At 38.4% G+C, this 16997-nt stretch overlaps 1 protein-coding gene across 2 annotated transcripts in view; it reads left to right on the forward strand.

Moving 5' to 3' along the window:
- Window positions 1-6601, forward strand: part of LOC121894715 (cadherin-22) — a 180782-nt gene extending 174181 nt beyond the window's left edge. For both annotated transcript variants that reach the window (XM_042407515.1, XM_042407514.1), the window contains one exon: window positions 4797-6601. In XM_042407515.1, coding sequence (XP_042263449.1) covers window positions 4797-5329 — 533 coding nt within the window. In that variant the 3' untranslated portion in view covers window positions 5330-6601. The remainder of the gene's footprint in view (window positions 1-4796) is intronic.
- The last annotated feature ends 10396 nt before the right edge of the window (window positions 6602-16997 follow it).

Below are 16997 nucleotides of genomic sequence, written 5' to 3' on the forward strand. Positions count from 1 at the left end.
ATTTTACATCGTGCAGGCAGTGAATGATGGATGATGTGACACCAGGCAGCTTTAACATTGCTATCTATTTCTTTTAAGAGCTTTTCTAATGAGAGCTGTTAAAACTTTGTCTCCATCAAAGGCAGAATGAGTAGGATTTTCCTAAAAAACAATGTATAGACTCATAGAAAAAATATCCCTCTCAATCATCACTTATGACCCAGTAGAAGTATATGCAGTGTCTGTATCTGCAGAGACCCTGCCCTCTGCCTGTATTTTCTTATTTCACTGTGTTCAGGACGTTCCCGGGCTTCAGCCTTTGGGCAGTGGGTGTGTAGCCCCCAGCCAATAACAGCGTGCAGGGTCTGAGGGCGGGACTCTATAAAAACGTAGCGACATAGCGCTGTACTGAGGAGGAGGGGCCAACTTTGAATGTTATGTTTACAAACTGCAACCGACAAATCCTACTCACTCTGCCTTTAACCAAACCATCTAGTGGAGTGAACTTCAAAAGCAGAGCATCATTTATTCATTGTGGTTTTAAAAGCCTCAACAAAAATGTTATGTACAAATCTGAGGCAACCTCTGCTGGCTATTAAAAAAAAAAAAATGTTTGCAGTATATCGTGGTTTTCGTTTTCTGGGCTAGATGACATCCCCTCAAAGACCTGTGTTGAAAATAATTCTCCGGCCTTTAAACATGTGGAAAGCAAAACCCTGTGAAGATAAATATAGTTGTATGGTACAAATTCACGTAGTCAGAATTTTGTTCATTGCAGCCTGATGATTTAAAATATACACCACATTTGTAGCATGCTAATATGCTTAAACTATTTTGTATTATTTTATGTTTCATGCCATTTTGATTCCACTAATGGAATGATGCCATGCTGATTCCAGCGGTGTCAGTGACTAATCGGTGTTAAGTCCATGCCACTTTGAGTTACTGATTGGTAGAAAATGGACTGAACGTCTCATCAAAGCACTGAAGGACAGGCTAAGTCGCATCGCCTGGCTTCTGCCAGTCTTCATGTGGACAGGAAAATCAAAGGGCTGTAGGGGCTGAGTTCAGGGGGATGAGTAGTGTTTTCACAACTATCGTGTGGTGTGAATAACAGACGGGAGCGAGGCATGTGGCAGCAACCTTATCTTATCAGCTGCCATTGCCACAACACTTTACTGTTCCTCCTTTATTTACTGAATGCACATGCACACACACATTTAGTGTGTACGTGCTAAGCACACTTCCACATGCTTAGATAAATCACTCCTCGACCATGAACTGCAAAGCAATCAGTTTTTTCTATGCACCATTACTGTGTGCACCTTGTGTACACACACACACATACAAACACACACACACAGCATCTACTTAACCAGCCAGCCAACTTTCCCTGTCTCCAGAGGCTGGACCACCTCTATTACATCAATTGTTGGATGATGAGAAAAATGAAAACAAATTTCTGCCTAATTACTTTACAAACAAACAGTCCCTCCATCAGTTCATTTATAGGCCTGATGTGATGAATCCATTCCACTGTGTCGCAGCATCTGCATGCATCCATTCCAATTACATCCCATCTGCTTGTGATGAACTCCTGGGTGGGGGCAACCAGCGCAGCCCAAGGGTAAATTAACCGTCTTGTCAGGAACGCTTATCGCAACATCTGTACACATGGGGACCAGCTTTGTATGTACAGAAGGCAGCTATACACAGGTACATATGGTTCCTACAAAGGTAAATTCTGTACATGGTGTTGTATTAACGTTGCCTGAGGCATACTAATCATCAAGTTAAATAGGTTTTCAATAGCTTACGGTTCAAGATTCTGTGTACCTAATAGGCAGTGACACTCACGTATTATCAGTGAGGAAGGATTTGTCAGAAGCGGGGTTATCTTATCGTCTTTGCTTCAAACTGAACTGCCACATATTGTCACATACTGCCTCTTCAATACTATTTACAGAAGAAGTAGCTGATCTGCACATATGAAGAAGTTCATAAAATCAAGTTTTCTACCTCCTATTACTGTCCTCATTAGTGTGAATTTAGAGTAATTGTCTTAGCGCTTGTTTAGTATGCATGTCATTGTGCGCCGCAATTTACCACAAACCATGACTGTTTCCTCAACCCCCGTGGCAATTAATTCGCCCCATTCACGGAGGAGAAGAATAAACACAATGGTTACAGACACCGCTTTCCCAGTGGAGCCCAGCAAACAATATAAGAAGAGAACGACTGTACATTATCAGAAAGAGATAATGCATAAAATACCCATTTCAAGATCAGCGAGGCTCTTTAGGATGGCACAGCTCTTTAAGTAAGGAACACACGGGGCGTTTTCATTCCACAAGTTATTTTTTAAGCCATTTACACCAAATGAAGACAATTACCAAGAGCAACAACTAGTCATTTATATAGATTATGTGCTTGAAACTGATTGGGTTTTGTTTTTTTTTTTTTGGAGAGGGCACTTTGCTCAGGAGAAAGAAAAGAATTGGGGAGGGAGATGAAAACACAGGTTAAACATGGTGTTTTATAGTCACATCCTGACTTCCAAGGTCACTTTCAAAGAGTCTATTTGTCCATGGGCTTTTTTCATGCATACTAATAAAGTGCCTTAACACGTGAATTTCCTGTACACAGCACAAAAAGTCCTGACATCGATCTAATTTGACTGGGAAACGATCTGAGTATATTTCATTTTCACAATGTATGAATGGGTGTACTGGTGGGTTCCAAGCATCAAACAATCTGTGCCGTCCCAGACAGCACATGTTCCATTGTAATTGATTGTCTTTTTATCTCTATGGGCTTGTAGGCATTTGTTTTAGGCAACAGGCTATCTGTTTCAGAAGATGCATGGTGCCTACTGGTTAATGATCTATCTAAATGTCCCTTCACTGGCATCCCTTTAGAGTACTTCCTCATTGTCCCCGCTAAAAGGAAGAAAAAGGGATTCTGCCCACAGTTACACAGGAACATTGTTCATAGCTGATTGGCCGCAGGAAATACACCCTGGTGCCAATCAAAACTCATTAACTTAGGGTCTATTTCAGGTCTATCTTAATTCAGATGATATTGTAAGTGGGAGAGAAGGAATAAACATCTTCTGGCAAGATTTTGTTTTAACAGTAAGCTACTGTAAAGTAGGAAAGAAGTTAATCAATCCACTCCTAACTACTATAAATTCAAGCAATACAAAAGAACATCAAAATAATAATAATATTATGGTGAATAGGTGGTAGCCAAATGATTAGGGAAGTATACTTGCAGCCAGAGGCACACTGATTCAATATTTTAGTAAGGAAGCCCTAACTGCTCCTAAACTGTAGTTGTAGTGGCAGTCTCTAATATAAATGTTTATAATCATTCCTTTAACTAAAGGTAACACCCACCCTGTTGACTTGATGTAATTTCTTTGCTCTTTTTTTATTAAATAAATTAATTGTTGCTTGATTTTAGAGATATTGTCATGATATTGGTCATCTCTATCTTAGTTATATGTTGCATTTGAGAGCATTTACCAAGTACTGTATATCAGTCCCTGTCCACATTCTTCTTTGCTTATTAATTTGTTGATCAAAATGAGGCTTGATTGCCGTTTATCCATAGGACTATTGTAAATGGCGTTGGTCATTATCTTTCTCATACTCCCCAGTGGCATAATTCATTCATAACTGGCTGTAATTGGTTTTTATCATCACTGAAAATGACACTTGATGTTGCTGCAAGTCTGAGAGAAATCTGGTGGAGGTTTCAGAGGGACGAGTGCAGCCCTGAGGATGGATGATGAAGTCAGGGGGTGGGTGTCTGAGCTAAGTGAGACTTTTCTAATCACAAATGTAGGCAGTGATTAAAATAACTAAGCTGAAATTAAAGCCTCATTGATTTATCTGTGCATACAGCCTTTATTTTCCTCTCATCTCATTAGACTATATTGTGATCCATCTCTATTGTTTTCCCCTTTTTTAATCCAGACTTCATTTTCCAAGGCATTTCTTTCTCTTTGTAGGTGGTTGCCTCTGGTTTTATGTAGTGATGGATCTGCAAGGTCTCAGTTTCACTGGACTTGGATGAGTATTGATATACAGATTGGTCTCCATTAAGCCTTTTGAATCATATTTCTGGGCAAGGCAATCAGGATTGTGGAAAATCAATGCTCATGCATTTGAAATGTAAAACTTGATAATATATTATCTTCCCCTGCTGTGTCTTTGCCCTGAGAAAGTTACCATGAGAGTAGTTAGAAACTTTCCCAAGGAAAGTAATTGCAAATCCAACATGCACAGTGCATATTTGATGTACAGCCCCGCAGTATTTGCACTAATAGTGTACACATTTAGTGCAATTATTTTCTTTTGTACAATTGTTTTCTTAGTACTTATTGCCCTGAATCTTGGTTTGGTATGTCATTCTTTTTAGCAAGATGAAGAGGCATTCCATTTTTGTATGCAAGCTCTTTAACTCAGCCTGACAACTCTTAATCCATGTCTACTGTGCTGCAAGAGAGCTAAAGCCGTGGATTTCAAAACACTTGCTGTAATGACAGCTTATAAAATCCTTTAAATAGGAACCTGTCTTTCTCCTGGCTTTTATCTCATTCTACTGCTCATGCTGATCTGACAAGTTCATATTATAACCCGCGTGTTGTGTTATGCTAAAATATGTGGGTGCAACATGTCCCAACACTTAAGAATATCACGGTCTGCTTTGTAAACTGCTTCCATTAACCTGTACATATTTGACAACTATGTGCAATTATAATCTTGCTGTTTCTCTCTTTCTCTATCTTGTTCTGTCTCCCTCTCCATCAGTTCTTGTCTTGCTCATCCTGACCCTCAAACGCCACAGGAAGGGCCAGAGGATGACAGAGGACGAGGAGGACATGAGGGATAACGTCATCAAGTACAATGATGAGGGCGGAGGGGAGCAGGACACTCAGGCGTATGACATGAGTGCTTTGAGGAACCTCTATGACTTCCCAGAGGCCAAGAGCTGTGACTCTGGCCCTGACATCCGCTCACTGCCACAGTGGATACAAGCTAACCGGGTAGGTGGCGGTGGAGAGGGAGCTGCAGCAGCAGCAGGGGCAGACTTCTCCCTATTCAAAGGCTACATCCGAAAGAAGGTGGAGCAGGCCGATGCTGACCTTTCGGTGCCACCATATGACTCGTTCCAGACGTACGCCTTTGAGGGCACCAGTTCACCAGCTCTTTCACTCAGCTCCATCCACACGCTGTCCACCACCTCCGAACAGGATTTCTCCTACCTCAGCGACTGGGGACCACGTTTCAGGCAACTGGCAGGCTACTATGCTCCAGGAAACCCTGAGGAGGAAGGGTCCTAGCACAGTGTCTCCTTTGTAGAGAGACGTTCAAACTCCCCTCTGTCCTCTTCTTCCTCCATCTTCTCTTCCTCCTCTTCTCACACTCTGGCACTCTATTGGGATCATCAGAGCCAGCACTGTGTACTCCTTAAAGACAGAGCAACACCTCTTTATCTCTTGAAAGAAAAATCCCAGAGTCAAACTTTGAACTCAAGTTTTTTACTTACTTGTGTTTGGTTTTTGAGTTTTCAGACTTTAGCATGAAAGCTCTGGCAATGATGAAAGAGGAAAGAAAGAGAGATGTCAAGTCCCCAAAAATGCTATTTAGATACGTCTGAAGGGAAGATTTTATCTTCCAACTCATAACTGAGAACCTTTATTTTAAGCTATGATACTGTTTACAGAGTTCAGAATATCAGCATTACATAAGTAGAGTTTAATCATGCCAAGGTAAACTGTCTGGAAAACCAGTATTTATTTAAGGAAGAAATATTTATGTATTTATTTGTTTTTATGTATTTATTTATTTATTTACACCATTATCACTATCTTAACTACAACAGTGAACTCTGCTGAAGTGCTAAAAAAAGTGAGGGGAGGAGGACATTATAAATGACATGACATGGAAGAAAGAAGGACTCCGTGGACTCTACACAATACTGGCACAGAGGTGACATCTGGGTCATTTAAAATTACATTCTGGAAAATATTTGTATTTATTTTCTATGACCACTTTTGTAAAATAACCAACTTAAGACCAATAGATGAAAAGCAAAAGTAAACAGAATGAGGGAACAGATGGAGCGAAAGAACTGGAGAAGAGAAGAGCTGCCAGTTCAGTCTGAACGGTTGACACTGACATACTTTTCCTGTATTTTAGTGATTTATAAAGGAGGTTTTTGGAGGTCACAAACCAAGGACAATTGTGTGTTAACAATTTCTTTTCTTATCCTCTCCACAGCCAATTGTAAGGCAATAAGGCACAAACCGCAACAGTGATTTAAGGCTAAACAAAATGACTGTTTCATGGAATTGACTGGTGGCCAACTTTGTCCCACTGGGAGCCGATTTTTATTCCAGATTTGTGTGTGAATGTGTACAATATGTTCAATTCATTTTATATCCTGAAAAATTTGTTTTGCTTTTGATATTTTGTTTCCTTTGGGGAGGGGGGAACTAGTGACAACAAGATGGTTGTGTCTGATAAAGTGGGAGAGGTTTAAGGGTAACACGTGATGAATGGACTGGTCCCATCCACCTGATATCCACAACCTATTCAATGTTGACCTTAACTTGCAAATGTATGGAAAATTTAAAAAAAAGATTAAAACAAATAAATATTTAATTTTTTTGCTAAAAACCTACATCTTGCTGTGTGCAATAAACTACATTACTCAGTGAATTTACTCAGTAAATGAGATTACAGCGATAAAGTAAATAGAGCATCCGTGTTACTAATTATTGTTTGCCACTTGTTTGCTGAAGATGTCCCCTGAATTATGAATAATTGTGGAGCTAGCTTGTGTTTACACCAGGGGTAGATTCAGAGAATAGTCCTAGATGGAAACAAACAGACCATATGACAGGCCACAGCCAAACAAAGACTCTGCTCTCAGCATGGCTCCCTCCTGGCTGCCTTCTGCCAAACTACTGTAATTGTCGTAGTCACCAGAGGATGCTGAGGCATATGAAGTTGCTTTCATCTTTATGATCTGCTGCTAAAATGGCCAGTGAGACAGTGGCTGGGATTCACATTCAATTGCTTTCATAACTGGGTTTCAAAGAAAATGTGAGTTTTTTCAGTCAGTAGTAGATCTACTATATCCACTCATTGTTTGCTGAAAGATGACATAGGACTGTTTCAAACATGAATTATCCATCAGTGCTAAATATATATATATATATGTATATATATATATATTGCTTTTTACAGACTTTTATGGACATGTGATTGAAAAAATACAAAGTCAGAGCAGCTGTCAGCTGTCTTTTTACGCCTATACAAATTCTGGTGTTGCACACTTTAAAATGGTGTTGCAACTGACAATATCATTTTGTTTCAGGGTTTAACTCAGTCATAATTTGAATGAACACCTTCAGTTTCTGTAATTCAACAAGGACAAGGACGTTTAAAGAAATTAAGTAAGGTTTAAGTTCAAACTTACAAATTGATTTAACAATTTGAATAACATTTTACATTACTGTCTGCATCAATTTGCAGTGTAGTTTGTTAGTCTGTATCGCTCTATATTGTTTCAGTATGCATTTATTTGTGTGTCTGTGCCAAGGAGTGATTTGGCCACCCATGATTAATTCTACCCTTTAGCCTAACAGCATTTGCTAACTGATAAGTAAATGTCATGACCTGGATGGATAATGTAGGTCACCATGAGCTCCACAGTAACACTCATACAAGGAGGGATGAATATAGTATGTGTGTACCTTTTAAAGAAACTCTGGACAAGGCAATGTCATCCGGATGGCCACAGGTCATGTGACTAATGCTGTGAAAGCTGAGGTTAAAGAGTAAGCGCATATTCAGGGGAAGAAAGCTCCGCTGGTCACTATTTTCTCTGCAAACGAGTCTTTCATTCATATTCCATCATTGTCAAAGAAAAAGTCATTTGTCAGTGATGGCTTGCACATGTGAACATATGAATGTTTTGCCATAAATCAGAACATTTTCCCCTAATTCCAAGGGCAATGAGGGGCCTGTCATTAGTTATGCAGATAGATGTTTGGTGATTGACAGTTCTCTAGGGGGATTGCAATGTACGCATTAAAAATATCAGAAATTTTATCATATCAGGATAACCCCCTTGAGATGTAGGCTATCATCTCGATTTCAAGGGGGTCCCAAACAAACACTCACAAAAGAAATGGAAAAAAAACCAGTACAAGACACAACAATATATAACACAACATTGACAAAACAAACAACAAACAACCAAACAACAAAATAAATAACACAAAAAATAAATAAAACTAAGAAAAGGAAAAAAACAAGTTACAACCTTAGACTAGACACAATGAAAAGAAAAATGATCAATCTATAAATAAATAAAGTAACCGTGATGACGATGAAGATGAGAAAACAAAACATTTTTAAATAAGCGAAATGATGACAGAGAACAGATATTTACAGGTAACTCATTCCAATCAGAAGGATCAATCAGAAATAATTAATAATATCCTGTCCTTTTCTCTCTGTACTTGGCTGGATAATGACAATTGATTAAATATTGGGGGGAAATATGAATTTGCACTGTAGAAAATATCAATCACATATAGCCTTATAGCTGAATTTGAATAGCAGACACAGTCAAAACAAAGCTTTCACCTTCACCAAATAACAACAAATCCATTTAGCTAAAATCCACTGCATAAGCAAATTTACCCAATAAATGCAAATGCAGCACTCTGACAAGCTGAATTAATAAAGTGAGATGACTATTATAGTTAGATGGCCATTGACTTTACAAAAATTTAGATAGAGAAGCGTGAGCCTATGCTTTATCCACAAAATGACACCTTCCCAATGGCCAGACAAGCACTTCATACAAAGTTTGGATAATGAGAATGACTTGTCTGCTGTTCTTGTTCCAGTGACAGTACATTACTTGGGGTTGTAAAGATTTTTTATATATACAAAACAAAATCAAAAACAATTTATTTGTATAGTACTTTAAAAAGTCAGTACTTGAAGTGCTTGAAACTGAATGAAACAGTCTTGTAAGATATAAACATAATGCTTAAAACAAAGAAAGACAAGATATGGTGGAAATAAAGGGATAAAAGACATCAAATAACAGTGTGCATCCATTTTCTAAACCACTTATCATGTTTGAGGTCACAAGGGACATGAACCTTTCCCCAGCATGCACTGGGTGAGAGGCTGGGTACACTCTGGACAGGTCACCAATGTATCACAGTGTTAACACATGTATACAGACCTACAAGTAATTTACTGTAGAGGCTACAGTTCACCTATCCAGCATTCCTTTGGACTGTGGGAGAAAAGAAGATCACCTGAAGGAAACCAACGACGGCATGTGGATAACATGCAAACTCCACACAGAGAGGCGCCATGGGACTTGAAATCGGGACTCTTTCGCTTTGAGGCAACAGTGCCACCATCAAACAAAAACACACCTACAAATATAAGTTTTAAAATGGTATGATAATATTGATTTTGCTATTGCCTGAACTCCTCAGGCAGGTTGTTCCAAATCACAGGGGCCCTGATGGAAAAAGCCAGTTTACCCCCTCTTTTAAAGGACCAGTGTATAAGATTTAGGGACAGAAATGGAATATAATATTCATAAGTATGTTTTCATAAGTGTATAATCACCTGAAAATGACAACCGTGTTTTCGTTACCTTAGAATGAGCCCTTTATATCTACATAGGGAGTGGTTCCTCTTCCACAGAGCCCGCTATGTTGCACTGCCATGTTTCTACAGTGGCCTAGAACGGACAAACCAAACACTGACTCTAGAGAGGACCTTTCGCATTTTTGGCATGTTTCATGTCCAAAGCGTTCTCCAACACACTAAGGGGGGAGGGGGGGGTATTCAGTTGGTTGCAATCTGCAAATTCTTGCTAGATGCCACTAAATTTTACACACTGGTCCTTTAACTCTAAATGTATCATCCAGAAGGGCCCTGCTGAAGTATCAGAGGCTGTGCACTGACTCACAAAGGGATAAAATGTTTGCAGTATAGCCAGGGGCCAGACCAACAACAAGGCTTTAAAAGTGATCAGTAAAATTTAAGTTTAGAGAGGATTTTGCTTTTTGCAAGCCGGTGACATGCAGAATTCTTCTGATTCATACAGTACAGTAGAACAGTAAACAAAGAGCTTCTTTATGAAAGGATAAAAAATGGCTTCAAATTCTTTGTTTTTTATATCGCAGGGATACGAATACTGTCATTCCCACTGGGAATCAACAGCTCTATGCAGGGTTCATTTACTGATTTCATATTTTGGTTTGTCAGTCTGTATGATTGAATATTTCTGGTTATTGCAATTCCCCCACATAAAACTGTGCTCTCAGTTTGCAAGCATCAAAAATGACCTATCTCAAGAATGTGAGTGTCAGTGACAGCAACGTCCAGGAGAAATAAATTGAAGTCAAAAACCTCATTCAGACAGGATTAACATTACAGGAGGAGGTAGGGAATCAAATATTCACTTGGTTCCTCTGTAATTTAACTCATCATTCTGGACAGTGTTTAACGCATTTTGAAATTATCCAAAAGAGAAAAGTGGCACATACTTGTAGTTGACATTCCAACAATTTATTTGATGATCTTACACGGTCTTGCTCTCATGATTGTCGAATTGGTTCCCAAATAGGCCTTTATGTTGGTGTTAACATATTTCCGTCTATCAGATTAGCAAAAATATTTTCGACTTCCTTCATTTTCACACAAGTCAAATTTCGCAATATGCTGATAAAATGCGGAAGGAAAAGCAGTCCTCCCTGTTGAAAACAACAATTCAAGTGACCTTTCTCTGGATTTAAATTACAGGGGTACCAGCAACTTCTCAGAAAAACAGTAGGTAATCGCTGCTGTAATTCTGACTGGGATGGGAGTGAAAAATTACCCACATATGCACTCTGGACTGGATCAAAATCACTGACTAGCGCAATTGAATAAGAGGAATGATTTCAGTCAAAATGGGGATAAAGATTCCCTTCCCGTTCTTCAGACATGGGACTAAAACACCAATGTAGCAAGTATTACTACATTTGGATTTAAATTATGCACTCGTAAATTATATGGGGCACCACCTCCATTGATTAATTGATTAGGGGAACAATTAGTTACACCAAATGAATCATTCTTATATCTGAAAGTCATGAACTCTGAATACAATGACCTCAGTGTGTGTTGTAAAATCACAGACAAATACAATGACTTGGCGATAAATCAAGATATTTATTGAACTATCAAGGAATAGAGATTAATAGGGGAAACTTAAAAAAACAAAACATATTTACAACTAAATTGGATAAATGAATGAATGCATGAGTGAATGGGTAAAGTAAATGAACAAGTTATTGCTGAAAGAATGAAGGAATTAATGAATGAATGTTATCAAAAACGAGTCAAAAACACAATGAGGAGCCAAGACTCTAACTACAGCCAATAAAAAATTAATTTTTGAATAGCTCTTACATTAACTCTGAGACAGGAGCATGGTAGATGGCTTCCCTACTGTTATCCTCGGGTCGCCAGAGTGACAGTCAGATGAGAACCGTTGCAGTAGGTTCAGTGAAACAGCTTTGGTTCACTGCTTCTCAGAAGGATGAATCCAGTCTCAGACTAGCTGAGGCTGCGTAATGGACACACTCAGCAGGGAGGTGTCCAAGTCTTGGTGCATTCAGTGGCAGGCTGCAGAGTTAGATACATGGAGCTCTAAACTAATGGGAATAAACCTTGGAAAAAGTCTTTAATTACACGATAAAAATAGGAGATTACAAAATAATAGATTATTCTCATTTTCTGTCATTAATGCCAGCACATCATGAAACAGTGAGAAAACACATAAAAAGTGTAATATTGATTAACCAAATAAAATACAGAATAAAATCAATAAACCTTCATTTCTAATCTGTAATTAAATCTATTGAGGAAACATTATCCTAGCAATCAAACCATAGCTAAATAATACACTTACAATGGTTAATATCAAATAAATCAAATGCAATAATACGTGTGACTTATAATTAACACATTTTGAAGCAGAGTTTGAACTTCCATGACATCAAACTAATTAAATTGTTCTAAAACACAGTAAAAGTTAACATGGGTTAGACAAGTCAAGAGTTTACACATTTAGTAGCGTTTTCTGACCAATTCAGACACTTATTGTGCATTAAAAACAAAAATAAAAGAAGGAGGGAGAGACTTACAGGAATGTGGCTTCTCCCAAAATTTACGACTAAAGAGATAGTGAGCTAGCAGAAGAAGGGAGGATGGTGCAGTCTGTATCTGAAAAGAAAAACAAACTTGTTAATTCCAACTGTCCATTTTCATTCCGTGGGTGGTGTGAAGAGGCACAGGCTTTTAGTCCTGTTCATGTCTCCTTGACATTCTTATACCTTTAGGTCAGAGGTCATTTGGTCTGTGTATGTGTGCTCCTGCACCTACACAGACTGTTGACCAATAGAAATCCTAATGTTTCTGAAAGAATCCAACTTTTCTTTTATTCCTGGGTTCACTCTCCTACACCAGTAACAACACAGGACTCCAGTGGGATATGCCTGAGTTCACCAGTTTCTGCTATAATATCTGTAAGTATTGTCCATATGAAGCAATTTTTTGCTAACATGCCAGCCTCAAGAACTTGATAAGATGATAGAGTTAATCAAGGCTGGTTGCTTTGAGTTTGTTATGGAGTCTTTTTGTCCTTCTAGTGGTCAAGGATTTTCAATGTTTAATTCTGAATTATGACTAACACTTTTTCAGATATCAATAACTGTATAGCTTAGTGGTTGTGGTTGAAAACCAGCATATATATGAGTCACATGCAATGTAATGGATTGCACCATGTGAGTGAATCCTATGGACTTTGTGCTTGAATGTCCATCCTTCCTGTTCTGTAATTGTCCTTGATGACTATGGTTCAAGTGAGCTTCTTGACTCTGTCAGAAGCCCCCTCACTGTACATGTACTGTATGTACCACATCTACAGTGATCCTGCTGCTTTGTTAGTGTAAATGACGTGAAAGGCCATTATGCAGGTTTGTAACATTGCAAAGCCTCTATAAACCTTTTTTTCCCTTCAGTAACTGTCATAGGTTACTAAAAGTTATTTAATTAAATAAATAAGGATAAATGTAGTAGATATTTAGAAGAAGGAGAGAGCTTCTGTACTTTGACTCCCTCATCTCATCTGGCTTTTGTTTATTTTATATGTATGATCATGACTAGATTTTTCTTCATTCAAGTATTTCTTAGTTTTCTTGGTTGGGGAATTACTCTTATTAACAGGTGTACATAAATTCCATGTGCTCTTCCTGGTGTTGGCAATTTGGATCATACTGCGATTTGAGGGAGGGATGAAACACTGGGTTCTTTTTCTCTCTAGTTCTGATTTATTTTTCCTTCCAGGCCAAGTAAAAACATTTTACTTCACTGCTAATTGCTTTAGCTGTTTGTTTTGTCTGACCCTTACTAATGTCCAGGTGGACATCTACTTTGTTAAAGAAGTCATCGCTTTGCACAGTGTAAGAAGCACAAAAAGAGTGAAAACCGGGCTCTTTAGCATATACTTTATCTGGGTTGTCTGTCTGGTCCTTTTGTTGGTGCTCCAAGTCTCCAAATGCTGGCTCACAACTTCATCAGAGGGGTTTTTAGATAAGGTTTAAAAACAAATGAAACATGGACTTTTAAAGCACTTACTATATAGGTTTGGTGACATTGAGGAAACACTTAAATGTGGGTGTTACAGGGATCATACCTGTCATCCTCAAGTTTTTGAGGGCTACATAAGATATTTTAGAAATCACACAGATCTCAAAAAGATTAAAATTCTACTAAAAGCTGTATCAAGGTTTTGTTTTGTAGTCAATTTAAAACATGTAGACCTGATTTAGAGGTCAGTGGTGACTCCTTTATAAGTCATTGCACAGTGGCAATGTAGCAGACAATTGATTTGACAATGCCTCTGTGTTACTACATTTGAGTCTGCCTCAACAGCATTTCTGTCACTTTAAATAAAGGAGGACATCTCAGTGATGCCTCAGTATACACTGTGGAGAACATTAGTACTTTATAGTCTCTTGACATGCAGCTTGCATGGGTGCTGTGAAGAGCTGGATTTCACAGCTTTAGATAAATGAGAATAAAAAGTATAAAATTTTACATATTACTAACATGAAAAAATATGAAGCAGAAAACCATCACAGTTTTGCTTAGGGTGCTCCCCTTGGCAGAATGATGAGTAAAAAACATCTGCGAACTCTCAGTTACAATTGCTGGTATTTGTACTATGTTTTTAGTTTATTATGTCAAAATAGAAGTGTTAAACTAAAATACACTGACAGCATTAAGTGTATTGAAAGTACAACGTTTTTTCGTCAGGCATCATTCTCCTACGAACCTGTCTACCAGGTGTGCATTTTGACCACACTTACTGTAATTATTAATTTGTGAAGGACCGCTAACAAAAAAGATCAAGAGAAACAAAAAACAAAAAACATTTTGCACATACAAGCCTCTTTCCATCTGTGCAGGTCACGAACATCCTGCACAACCTATTACATTATTTTGCTTAGACACAAAATAACGCAATAAAATATAAATATAAATGTGATAAAATAATACCTAAATAGGTATTATCCTACATTCTGAATATCATTAACTTTGGGCACAAAATTCAGTGGATGTCCTGGTCATAGAATAACAGACCTCCAGCCTCGGATTGGCAGTCTGACAATCCTGGCAAATGCCAGATGGGCCAGTCCACCTAGTGGGTCACAAGGCCACCAGCAAGGCGGGAAAAAAAGATAATTCAACCTGCCATCTTCTCACCGCCTAAGGTAGGACATGTTATTCTATTCTATTTGCTGCTTAAGGCCGCTGTGCTATGCAGTTTTTTCAAATGATGTCAGCTGATTAGTCACACTGGGTCTGCTCCAATGGGGTGCAGGCATGCTGTTTGTCACAGCCTGACAATACCAGCGAATGAATGATTAAATAGTGTTGGTAGCATGAAATCCTGACTGTTAAGCCTGGTGTGATTTGCATCAGATCAGCTGTGAATACATTGTCAGATGATTGACTATAAATAGTTCTCACATTTCCAGATCATCATGGGAAAGCTTTTGTCTAGTGTGAAAATTAAGTTTTGGCTGTTTTGTTTCATTGACAGCATTGCATTTTGTCATAGACTACATTCATGACATATGATTATGTCATATTTGTTTTATTTGTGAAGTTTGTGGATTGTAGTACCTCTTGGGGTGCCGACTTGTCATCTAGGCTATTTCCTCGCTATTTATTTATTTATTACATTATTTTATGAAACCCTGTAAGTACACCTGTTGTTAGGGTGTCAACTTGATATCTATTGCTAAGCCTATATGTTAAAAATAGCCTGATATTGCTTTATGCAAGTGCGTGTGTTGGGGCCGGTCCAGATGAAAATAGCCAGAGCTGAGTTTGTTCCCAGTCTGATTCTGCAAACATTCATATAAATACTGCAGCTTTGGAACCACCTCCTCTTTTCTTCATCATGTTCGGCAAACCAACAAAATCCTTTGCTTTGTGAGGAGAAAGGCTGACAATCTAACTACCTAAGTTACACAGTTGAAAAGTCGCTTGAACCACTCACATATCTCTTTGTAGATGCCCTTGAGACCCTATTTCTGTGGCCTTGCACTCTTCAAGGCTTCACCAAGGCTTTAGATGATGCCTCCCTCCTTCAGAACATCACTTCACCTGAGCTGACATCAACCGTCATCACATTGCTCCTAAATGTTTTCAAAAAATTCTTGTCACTTAACAGGAGCTCCCTTGAGGTACCAACCTTTTAAAAAATAAATAAAAACCACATTCAAAAAGCTGAATACAATCATGTTTGATGTCATATGCCCCCACAACAAAAGGCTACTTTTATTTGCCCTTCAAACCCCATGCAGCAGGAAAGAACCCTGCAGATCCGGTGCCTGCAGCACAAGGTGCATACTAGTAATATTTAAACCAGCCATTTCACCAGCACCTTGCAAAGGCTTATCCAAGGAGACATATAAGCTCATCCCTACCTGTCGAAAGTTGTCTTATTGAACATGCAGCACTTCATTAGTGATGATCACATTTAAGATTTATGGATGAATTAATGGTTGTCCAGGCAGTTGATCTCTCTTCTGGGAAGTGTTTCAAGCATGAGCTTCATTTCCCACAGGGAGGTAGACAGAGTCTCTCATGCTGCAAGCCATACTGCATTAGTCTCTATATAGTAGGAAGACTCAGATAGAGCATATGTCACAGTATGCAGAGGTGTTCTCCCACTATCCTCCACAATTTCTTGCCCCGGTTGGATCAATTGTCCTCTAAATGATCGTAATTTTGAGATTGTAATTTAGCTTTGGATTGACAAAGTATCAAACTCATCAAGGTCAAGGGTACGGCCGTCTTATTGTGTTTCTCAAAATGTGTCCTCTATGCATGTACTTGTTGTTTTATCACTCTGTAAAGCTTGTTTTTTTGTTTGTTTGTTTTTTGTTCTGGACTAAAGTCTGAAGTATGATTTATTTTCGTGTAAATACTAGAAGTGCTTTTACCCTCGCTCCCTCTTGATTGACTATTCAAACATTTATAGTGGCCCCACAGACATGAGCTACCAAATAACAATGACTAATCACTTGAATAGGCATTCAATATACAATAACAATGCTAGATAAACCCCAGTAAATGGTAACTGAAAAGTGATAAACAGGTTTGTACTGCCAGTTTGATATGCTTGCCAGCACTTTGTTTTCACACTTGTGCTAAAATTGGCCATAAAACGGCATTTGTCACAACAGATGCTGTGAAGATAAAGGAAAAGTACTGTTGAGGATATGTGAATAAGTTTTGTGTCTCACATGAATGAGAATTGTGTTGTGAAAAATTTGCCATGACTTTGTAAATACAGATTTCATCAATGCTGTTGCGATTCATTTCTATTCATGAGAA

This window comes from Thunnus maccoyii, chromosome 3, assembly GCF_910596095.1.
Source record: "Thunnus maccoyii chromosome 3, fThuMac1.1, whole genome shotgun sequence".
In the NCBI taxonomy this organism is placed as follows: Eukaryota; Metazoa; Chordata; class Actinopteri; order Scombriformes; family Scombridae; genus Thunnus; species Thunnus maccoyii.